This window comes from Equus quagga, chromosome 10, assembly GCF_021613505.1.
Source record: "Equus quagga isolate Etosha38 chromosome 10, UCLA_HA_Equagga_1.0, whole genome shotgun sequence".
Classification (NCBI taxonomy): Eukaryota; Metazoa; Chordata; class Mammalia; order Perissodactyla; family Equidae; genus Equus; species Equus quagga.
In genome coordinates, this window is record NC_060276.1 from 80,246,089 (window position 1) to 80,256,756 (window position 10,668).

General features: G+C 54.1%; 1 protein-coding gene across 1 annotated transcript in view; it reads right to left on the reverse strand.

Annotated features, from left to right (window-relative positions):
* FGD1 (FYVE, RhoGEF and PH domain containing 1) overlaps positions 1-9,135 on the reverse strand; it is a 39,273-nt gene extending 30,138 nt beyond the window's left edge. Inside the window, exon 1 of the mRNA XM_046673328.1 lies at positions 8,106-9,135. Within this exon, the coding sequence (XP_046529284.1) occupies positions 8,106-8,412 (307 nt within the window). The 5' untranslated portion in view covers positions 8,413-9,135. The remainder of the gene's footprint in view (positions 1-8,105) is intronic.
* Positions 9,136-10,668: the final 1,533 nt, after the last annotated feature.

Below are 10,668 nucleotides of genomic sequence, written 5' to 3' on the forward strand. Positions count from 1 at the left end.
CCACCTCCTCCCTGTGTCTCTGGACCTGAGGCCAGAGAAGGATGGGGGTGGTGGCTCCACCCCTGGGAGGGGCTGGGGACTTCAGAGGACAGGAAGGGAAGGGAGTGGAGCTGCAGCTGGGAGCACTGGGAGCAGTAATTACCCGGTGCTGGGGCTGCCACGCTGGCTGGGATTTCCCTCCCCATGAGGACAAAGCCACTAGGGGATGGCCCTTCTGACCCCTGCTGTGTATGACCCCAGGGACCCCAAGAGCCACTCATCTCCCCTCCCCCCGCACCAGAGGCCTGGTCAAAATTGAGAGTTGGCGACACACAGAGATTATGAGGGAAAAAGACAGAGGGGACAAAGACAAGGAGAAAGATGACAAGAAAACCACAAAGACCCAGAGAACCAGAGAGCTAGAGAGGGAGACAGAAAAAAGGGGAAGGCAAGTCAGAAGGAAGATAGAGCCAGTGAGGGATGCAGGCCCAGAGAGGTAAAGGGGCAGGGACAAAAAGGGCAGGCTAGAGCCATTTGTTGAACAATGTGCCATGCACAGTGCTGTGGGCTTTACCTGTGACATTTAACCCTTATAACAACCCTAGGAGGTGGGATGATAGCCCCATTTTATAGATGAGAAAACCAAGGCTCAGAGAAATGAGGTGACTTGTCCAAGGTCACATGAAGCTAGAAAGTGGCAAAGCTGGGTCTGGGGGGCTCTCACCACTGTCTGACCCTGCTAGAGACATGGGGCCCAAACAGAGATCCCTGAAGGAATTCTCTGGAGACAGAAGCAGTCAGGGAGACCTGGAGTCCGGGGCCCCTAAGAGAAGAACAGTGAAAGCATCTCACACCTTCCCTGCTCCCTCCCTGCTGCCCCGGGGTGGGGGAGGGGGCCGTTTCTACACCTGGAATGCATTAGGCAGGGAGGCCTGGCCTAGGGGAGCCAGGAAGAAGCTGGAGGGGGAAAGGTGAAGGTGAAAGCGAAGGCGGTGGTATGGGCGGATGGCTGCGGTGCGGGCCTAGCAGGCCCTGACGGAAAGGGCTTCTATGCCAGCTGCTGCTCCTTGGGGCCAGCCCTGCCAGTCCCGCCTTTCTCACTTTCTACAGGCGCCTTCCCTCCGTGACTTAACCCTTTCCCTGCAAGGGCCATGGGGAAGCACCACGGAGGGCTAAAAGCTGCCGGAGAGAGCCTTCCGTTGTTCCCTCTCTGGGCCTCAGCTACACACCTGTGCCCCTCACCCACCTGCTCTAAAGACATACATAGACACTCTGGGGCCCAGCTGGGCACAGCTGATGCCTACTGGGTGCTGCCACCTAGATGCCCCATCTTCAGGCTCCTCAGACTCAGTGCATCCTAAACCACACCCCTACCCTAGCCCCTAGTGGCTCCTCTTCCTGCCTTCCCCAGCCCAGGAATGGCACCTCTATCCACCCAGTTCCACAAGCCAGAGGCTGGGCTTCCTCCATGACTTCTCCCTCAACTCAAAACATCCAGCCAGATCCCAAGTCCTATAGATTTGACTTCTTAGTAGCTCTAGAATCCATATACTTTTTTTTTCCACTTCAGCCTCCTAACTGGTTTCCTTCTCATCCTCAGGGCTCTCTACAAAGCATTCTCCACGCCACAGCCAGCTTGTGAAGACACAGTCCCCTTCAATTCCTGCAGCCCTGTGAAGGGCTCCCCTTGCCTCCAGCATGAACACCAAACTCCTGAGCACAGGGACAAGTAAGGCCCAGCTCATGAACACTTCCCTGCCCCCACACTCCAGCCACAATGGCCTCTTGTCTGTTCCTCGAAAGTGCTCTCTTCCGCCTGGGGCTTTGGCACAAGTCGTTCCTGTGGCCTGAACGGCTTTTCGGCTTCTCCTTTCCTCTGGACTCCTATTTATCCTTCAGGTCTCAACTCAAGTGTCCTCTTTTCCCTGTCTGCCTCCTCCTCATATGTTTTTGCAGCATCTACGCTTGGAATTACTTGTCATGTATGTCTTCCCTGCTAGAAAGGAGCTCCATAAGAACAGGGATTGTGCCTGCCTTGTTGCCCACCAAGCACCTTGCACTGGGCCAAGCACACAGTAGGTACTCAATAAACATTTGTTAAATAAACAAATGCCCTCCTTCCTCCCCTCTTCCTTATCTTATTGCCAAGTATTTATTGATGCCCTAGTATATGCCAGACAAATGTGATGACCAGGTTCACAAATGGGGAAACGAAGGCCCTGAGAGGGGAAGGGAAGTCTAGGGGCACAGTGAACCAATGGCAGAGCCAGGAGTGCTGAGGCTTCTTTGGTTACTGCCCTGCATCCTTGTTGCCAGCCCTGTGTGTGTTTTGAGGCACCTTTTGGAGATGTGATGCCTTCCAGGTCCAAGGAACTGGGTATTGGAGCCTTGAGAGGCTGGATTCACTTCTCCAAGGATGTCTGCTCTCTCCAGATGAGGGAATTTAACTCTGTGGGGCTGGCCAATAGCAGACGGTGCTTCCTGCCCCCATTCCAGACAGGTCCTAGCCCCACCCAGCCAGCGTCTGGCCAGCTCCACATCTGCCTAAGGCATTTAGGTGACTGGCCCCCAGAAAGCCATGGCTGACATCTGTCTGGGGCACTGTTAGCTGCCACTCACCCTTGAGGGAGCAGGTAGCACCATCCGGGGCCCTCCCTCAGGGACAGAGGCACCTGAAAGAGATGAGGAATGGGAATGCCAATCTGCAACTTGGAAATATCAATTCTTTTTTCTTTTTTAAAGATTGGCACGAGAGCTAACAACTGTTGCCAATTTTTTTTTCTCCTCAAATCCCCCCAGCACATATTTGTATATTGTAGTTGTGGGTCCTTCTAGTTGTCGCTTGTGGGATGCCACCTCAGCATGGCCTGACAAGTGGTGCCATGTCCGCGCCCAGGGTCTGAACTAGCAAAACCCTGGGCCACCGAAGCAGAGCATGCAAACTTAACCACTCGGCCACGGGGCTGGCCCCAAGGAAACTTCAACTCTTTTAGTCTTGTCAGGGGAATCCTTTTCCCAGATACCCAGAGTCATTATATTTTGTTGTGTTTGCTTGGAAGGCCCCAGCTGACTAGGAACCAAATCTGGGTCTTTTCCCAGACACTCTCCTGGAATCTCAAACTGCTACTCTCCAAAATTCCCCACAAGAGCCCACTACCCCTCCTGTCATAAGCCCCCTCTTCTCCTTTATATGAGCAAACCGTCCTACGGCCTCTTAGGGTGCCTTCAACAGGGAGAACATTGAGGGAGCCACAGGAATTTACTTTACCGGTGTTTGCTTTGCTTTTCAGGAGTACTCCCTCAATTCTTTGCAAAAGCCACTACCCTGGGTATATGTGAAATGGGTCTCAGCTTTATGTAAATATGCTTTAAAAACTTCTCCCCCGCCAACCAAAGGCATTTCTAAGGCAAAGTTTGAGCAGGTATTGAATAATCCAACTGAGCATGACTCTGCTGACCTCACTATCTATGTCTTCAAGGATGGGACTGGCCCCCAGAACCATGCACACTCTCCCCATGAGCCACTGTATGATCCAAGGCATGTGTTTGGTGGTGAGAACTCCCAAACATCTCCAGCCCAGACCTCTCTTCTGAGCTTTCCAACCCTACATCCAAATGCCTTCTGGCCACCTCCACCTGGATGTCTCCCTGGCCTCTCAAACTCAACACATCTCAAAAACAACTCAGTATTTTCCCCCAAACCTGCTCCTTCTCTTGCATGTAGATGGCTCCACCACCATCCACCATGTCACTGTAGTTGGTTTCAGAAAACAACCTAGGCTCATCCTGGACTTTTCCCTCTTCCGCAGCCTCTACATCCAAGCCACTACCAAGGCCTATTGGTGTCAGCACCTAAATTTCTCTCAGATCTTACCTTCTTCATCTGCCACCACTCTAACTCAAGCTACAATCACCTCTCGCTGGGATGACTGCAATCCCCACCTGCCTGTCTCCCTGCTCCCACTTTTGTGCCCCTACCACCCACTCTCCACATGTTGCTACAGGGATCTCTCAAACACCCACATCTAAGCACATCATTCTCCTGCTTAATAAACCCTTCAATGGTTCCCCTTTGCCCTCGGGATAAAGTCCTTCTGCCAGCCTTATCTCTCCACTCCTCCCAGTATCAGCCCCAGGCCCCAGGATGCCCCATGTATCAGTGCCTTTGCTCCCACTGAACTTCCTACCTGAACTGCCCTCCATGTTTGTCCTAGCTTTACAAACCTTGCTGACACCCCTCTAGAGTCCTTCCTTTGGGCCATGCCCTGTGCTGGGCACTGCTGATGCCAGAGTTTCCTCTGCTTAGTGTCCCAGAACTACAACTGCCTTCCAGTTTGAGCTGCCAAATGGCAGTCATTCACAAGAGCTGGGCATAGAGGGTAAACTGAGGCAGCTAGTGTTTATGTGTATGTGGGTGAAGGGTTGACTCATTCCCTTTAGCTTAGATCCCATGCCTCCCTTCCAGGTTGGGAGTGAGGGAGGGAGGCCCACATAAGGCCCTGAGGAGAGGACCTCAGAGGGAAGGAAGGCTGATACATTCTCTTGGCCCTAGTGATGATGAGACTTACTGAAGGACCATAGCTAAACTGCCTCTCTGAGCCTCTACTACCCCAATTAAAAAATGGCTCCCACTCTAGGCTGTGCATCAGAATGACCTGGGGAGCTTTGAAAATAGATTTCTGGGTTGCAACCCCAAGATTCTGGAGTGCTGAGGTAGAGTCTAGGAATCACATTTATTTTTCAAAGTCAAGGGATTCTGATGTTCACCCAGTTTGGGAAACCCAGAACCATACGGTGTCTAGGGGCCTTTCCAGCTCCAATTCTAACTCTTGGAGTCTCTGATGATGCCCCAGGATCCAAATCAGAAGGAACAAGTCCCTCTTGGTGCCCCCCTCGATTGGCTCAGTCTTCCACTACCCATGAAAAGGCTCTAACATCAGGTACAACTCTTTTGACTGAACTAGAGTCAGTCCCCAAGTTACCCCCCACCTAGCATTTGGAAGGATATCAACCCTGAGGAATAAGGTAGGGTTCCTCTCAAATGTCTATGAGCAAACCTACACCTGGGAACTCCTTTCTGACTCTCAAAGCCCTCTCTGGCATTTCACTGGGTTATCTCAGTAACCCAATGAGGCCTTAGGTTTTACAAAGCTGGCAAATGGGCATAAAAACAGTCGCCCTTCCCCTCACCAAGAATCAGGGTAACCAAAAGAGAAAGCACTTTGAAGTAATATAGGGCTTTCACATGGATAAGATATAACTATTATTTTAAAAAGCACCCCCCCACTCCCAGGATGGGCCACTGGCCCCTAAGGATGGTGATTCAATAACGGCCTCAGCAGTCTGAGGGAGGAAGTAGGCAGGCACACAGAAATCTTAACATGTGGACTAAAATGTTTCAACCCTTTAATTGAAGCTCAGGACTCTCTCTCTCTCCCTCTCTTTCTCTCTCTCTCTCTCACACACACATACACACACACCCTACAACCACCAACTCTGCCTTCTTTGGGCCAATTATAGGCAAGTCCTGTGGAGAGAGAAGCAAGTCACTTGTGCCTATCCCTGGGCTGGCTGGGCAGTGGGGGAGGCGGGCCTCTAACACTCCATGCTGCTGTGAATCACATGGCCCAGCGCCCGCCTTGCCAGGGCCTGAGTAATTCCTCCGCCTCCTCTTCAGAAGGTTTTCCTCTTATTTTTTTAGAAAATTTATTTCATTCTGCAGGCTTTGCAACCAGTACCTCATAGATTCCTCATGGCTTTCTCTAGATGAGGAAAGTGAGGCTCAGAGAAGGGAAGTCACTCACCCAGGGTCACACAGTAAGTCAGTTAGGAATGGTTGGATGGAAGGCCAGGTCCTTCCCTGACACACTTCTTATTCCCAATCCTCATTTTGGAGTAAAAAAAAAAAAAAAAGATACCCACCAGTTACAGAGGCAGAGACTTCATTGGGAAAAAGGATCCTGGGAACTTTGTGTTGCTTTTTGGGAGAGGAGGGGAGTGGTTCAGGATGGGTATTGTGATTGGTAATTTGGACAGATCGGTGGAGTGGGAAGACAACTCAAAATCACCACCGTGTATTGATCAGAGGCCAGAGACCAGTGGTCTAGACACCACCCAGCTACTGACTCCAAGAATAAGAGTATCTGGAGGGCAGGAATTCAGTTGTCCTTCTCTTAGACAATAACTACTGAGGGTCTACTATGTACTTCCTTAGTATCTGTTCAGGCATTTGTTCAACAAGGGTCTTTTGAGCACCCACTTTGTGCCAGGCACTGCGCTAGCCACTGGGGATACAACAGTGAACAAAACAGAACAATCCCCTTGCCCTCACTGAGCTCACATTCTAGTGGAGGAAGACAAGCAATAAAGGAGTAGATACATACAATATAATTTCAGACTGTACTAAGTGCAAGGATGGAAGCACACTGGCAACTGCAAAGGAGGCTTACAAGTGGCCCTACCTAAAGTGCTCAGGAAGGTCTTTCGGAGGAGGTGACATCTGAGCTGAGACTTGAAAGATGAGGAACAAGCCAGGTGGAGAGCAGGGGGAAGAGCTGCCAGGAAGAGGGAAAGCAGATGCAAAGGCCCTGAGGTGGGAGTGCTTGTGGCATGTTTTGGGATCTGAAAGAAGGCACTGCAGTGAAGTGGGTGAGTAGCCTGCTCCACACAGTGTCTGTCAAGGGGAGTTTGGAAAGCCAGCTGGAGCAACATGCAGGGCAGGGCATCAAAGGCCTGTTGTCAGCTGGATATCTCCAGCCCACACCAAGGGAGCCCCTGAAAACTCCTGGAGTTTCCATGACTAGCCCAAGGTCACAACAGCAGCAAGGGGCACATCTTGTCTGCACTTTATGCTTCACTACTGATACCTGGTGCTGCACCACAGTCCCGAAGATCTGTGAAGCCTGGGATGTGAGCCCTGGGGGCCCCAGAGTCTCAACAGCTCCTCAGTGTTTCCCAGGGGAAGGCAGAGCAGACATGCACCGCTCTTCCTCTGTGGCTCCTGGGCTCAAGTCCCCATGTGGATGTCCCAAGATGGAGCAGGCCCTGCGAGACTCCTCAGACACTTAGGTCTGTGCAGTGCAAAGGCCTCTCCAGGCAGTGGTCTGTAGCCCCAGCCTAACCTAGAGCTGCTCCACCTCTGCAAATCCAAGTTTAAGTATCCTGATTTCGCCTCACAAGCAACCTTGTAGTCCTCCAGCTCTCCAGCTCTGCTACAACTGACTCCTGCCGCCCCTGACCTTTCTGCTGCCTCCCTACCTCCAGCTCGCCCCTACAGCTTGACCCTCAAGGCTAGAGGGGAGCCTCCAGCCCCAAGGTCTACCTCTTCCACCTTTCTCTCTCATCAGCACCTTCTACTCCCTCCTTCCCTTGTCCTCCTGCCACACACACCTGGCAAAACCCCAACCTTGGATCAATTCACCATTCCTTTTTTTTTTTTTTTCCACTCATACTCCAGAGCTACTGAACTGTACAGGAGAAAATCACATACGCAGAAGGCTTGGCATTACTTTCATGGTCTCCAACCTCAGTGTGGGGAAGCAGAGAGACCACAGACTTCGGACTCAAATAGATCTCGTTTTGAATCCTGGCTCCATACTAGATGTGTGATCTTGGGCAAGTTACTTAACTTCTCTGAGCCTCAGTTTCCTCCCCTACAAAATGGGGCTAATGATACCCACTTCACAGGAGACTGCTGAAGATGAAATGAGAACTCATGTAAAGCACCCAGCCCATTGCCTGGCACAGTGTAGGGGCTTGGCAAATGGGAGACTCCTTTTCTCCTATTCCCCCAAACAAACCCGGGTTCCCCCAACCAAATATCCCTACTGCCTTGCAATCCTGCCCCTTTTTATTGGAGTGCTCCCTCTCCCATTAGCCTCAGCAGATAGAAGAGAAGGGGGTCGGAGGTGTTGAGGGGGCACAGGGGACAGAGAAGAGACGGAGGACAGAGGTTGAAAGGACTGGACGAAGGACGAGAAGCAAGGGAAGGGGTTGGGGTTTGAGAAGACTCGAAGGGCCCGGGGTGAGCGGGCCGGCCCCGAGGTGGAGCTTAGAGCCCGAGAACAAGAACCCGCTCCCAGTACCAGGCCCGTGGCCCAGGCTCCCATGCTCTCTCGATCACTCACCAGGCCGGGGCTGCGAGCCCTCCAGGTGGTAGGAGAAGCGCAGGGCCCGGTGGTGCTGTGGACTGGGGCCGCAGGGCAAGACCCGGAGGCCTGGAGCAGCGCCCAGGCTGGCGTCCGAGGGTCCAGCAAACTGGGGATCCAGGGGGCCGCCGAAAGCCGAACCTGAGCCCCTGGGCACCGGTAGTCCGGGCTCCGAAGCTCCGGGGTCCGAGTTGGCACAGGCCGGTGGAGTGGCGCCTGGGGGGTTCGTGGTCGGGTGTTCGGACTCCGAAGGCCCGGCGCCCCCCGGGGCTCGGTGGCCATGCATGGTCCGGGCCTGGGCGCGGGGCCCGGGCTCCCCGCTTGGCTCCAGCTCTTGGGGCGGAGGCGCGGGCGGAGGAGGCCCGGCGCCCGGCGGAGCAGCGGCCTCAGGCTCGGGGGGCGGGGCTGCGGGCTCAGCCCCACTGCAGAGACTCGAGACCCCGGCCCGGGCCCAGGCCAGCAGCCGTGGCAGCGGCGGCAGTACCAGCAGCAGCCGCGGCCACCGCCGCTGCCGTGCCAGGCATCGCCGGCCCGGGCCCCGCGCGGGGAGTGGGCTCGGCGGGGCCGGGGGCCCGCTGGGGAGCGCTGTCTATGCGGCAGCGGCTGGGTGAGGGTCGGGGGGCTGCTCTCGGCGCGGGCTCTCTGGTAAGCAGCGAACCACTTCCGTGGCCCGGAGCGAGCGGTCGGTCTGTTCGGAGTGCGGGGTCTCTTCTTTCTCCCCGAATGGGAATCGATTTGGGCTCTCTTGGCTGGTCGGAAAGGGTTCTTCCTCCCGCCGCAGCGGAGGCTGGGGGGCGGAGGGGAAGGGCGGGGAAGAGAAGGGAGGGAAAGGAGGGAGGAGAGGACGACGGTGGCGGGGGGCGCGCGCGTGTGCCGCGCGCTTGGGCTGCGGGGCTCGCCCTCAGCCAATCCCTCCGGACGATGCTCCGGCCGCGCGTGCAGAGGAATATCCTGGGCCCGGCTCCACCGTCCTCCTCAGCCTCGGCCTGGGTCTCCGCGGCAGCGGGCGGGAAGGATCCCAGGGAAGGGGGATGGGGAGGCGGGAGCTGTCGCTGAGGCAGCCGCAGCCACAGCGGCGCTGGGACCCAGTTACCCGGGCCCCGCTCCCTAGCCCGGGATTTGCGCTTGGCCACGCCCCCTCACTCGGGCCCGCCTCACTTCCCGCTGCGACCGCCCTCAAGGCCCTCCTCCTCCCCGGTAAAAATTCTCTTTGCCTGCCTTCCCCATCCTTCCCAGGTCCTACATAGGCAAGTTTCTGGGCTGAACCCCTCGAATCTGCCATTCTGTCCCATCTCAGGTCTTCCTCTCTCCTCCTGTCCTTCAATTTCTTTTCCAGAAGCCTTTCCACATGTTCCAGAGTTTCCCTACAACTTGGCTCACAGAGGACTTGTCTTTGATACTCTTCACTCTGCTCAGACCAGACTTCATGGTCCTTTTCTTCCCCACTCTCTTGCCAATAACCCAGTTCCCAGGATTGTCGCATCGGCCTGGCAACATCAAAACCTTGGATCAGTCCAACTGTCCGCCTTTTCCATACCTGTGCCCAGGCAGCTAAACACTGCTGGAGAAAACTATTCAACCTCACAGATTTGTGCCACTATAAACTCACAGTCTCTAGCTTGTACCAGGCCCTCAGTTCTGACACAGAACTCTGCTATGTGTCCCTAGGCAGCTCTCTCTCCCATACTCCACAACAGCCATTTCAAACCTCCCTTCTCCTCACACCCCCAACTTCTCCATCTGCCCCCTAACCCTCAGCAGATGACCTCACCTCCTACTTCAGAGAGTAAACATAAGTCATGGAAAAGGAAGTTCTTGACTTCTTGCCACCAAACCTAGAGTCCCTCCCTTGCTCCTTCCCATCAGCATCTAAACACACTCAGTTCTCTTCCATCTAAAAACAAATTACCAGGGGCCGGCTCCGTGGCCGAGTGGTTAAGTTCTCGCGCTCCGCTGCCGTGGCCCAGGTTTCGGATCCTGGGCGCGGACATGGCACCGCTCGTGAGGCCAGGTTGAGGGGGCGTCCCACATCCCACAACCAGAAGGACCTGCAACTAAGATATACAACTATGTACCGGGGGGTTTGGGAAATAAAGCAGGGGGAAAAAAAAAAGATTGGCAACAGTTGTTAGCCCAGGTGCTAATCTTTATAAAACAAACAAACAAACAAACAAAAAACGCTGGGGCTGGCCCCGTGGCCCAGTAGTTAAGTTCGCGGGCTCCGCTGCAGGCGGCCCAGGGTTTCGTTGGTTCGAATCCTGGGTGCGGACATGGCACTGCTCATCAAACCACGCTGAGGCAGCGTCCCACATGCCACAACGAGAAGGACCCACAACGAAGAATACACAACTATGTACCAGGGGGCTTTGGGGAGAAAAAGGAAAAAAATAAAATCTTTGGGAAAAAAATAAAAACAAATTACCAGAAAGTCCCAGAAAGTCTCCCTCTTCAACCACCTCCCCTATCTTCTCTCTAGAAACTTCTCAAAAGTCATCTATACTTAACTGTCTTAATTTTCCCACTTACCACATATCTTTCAACC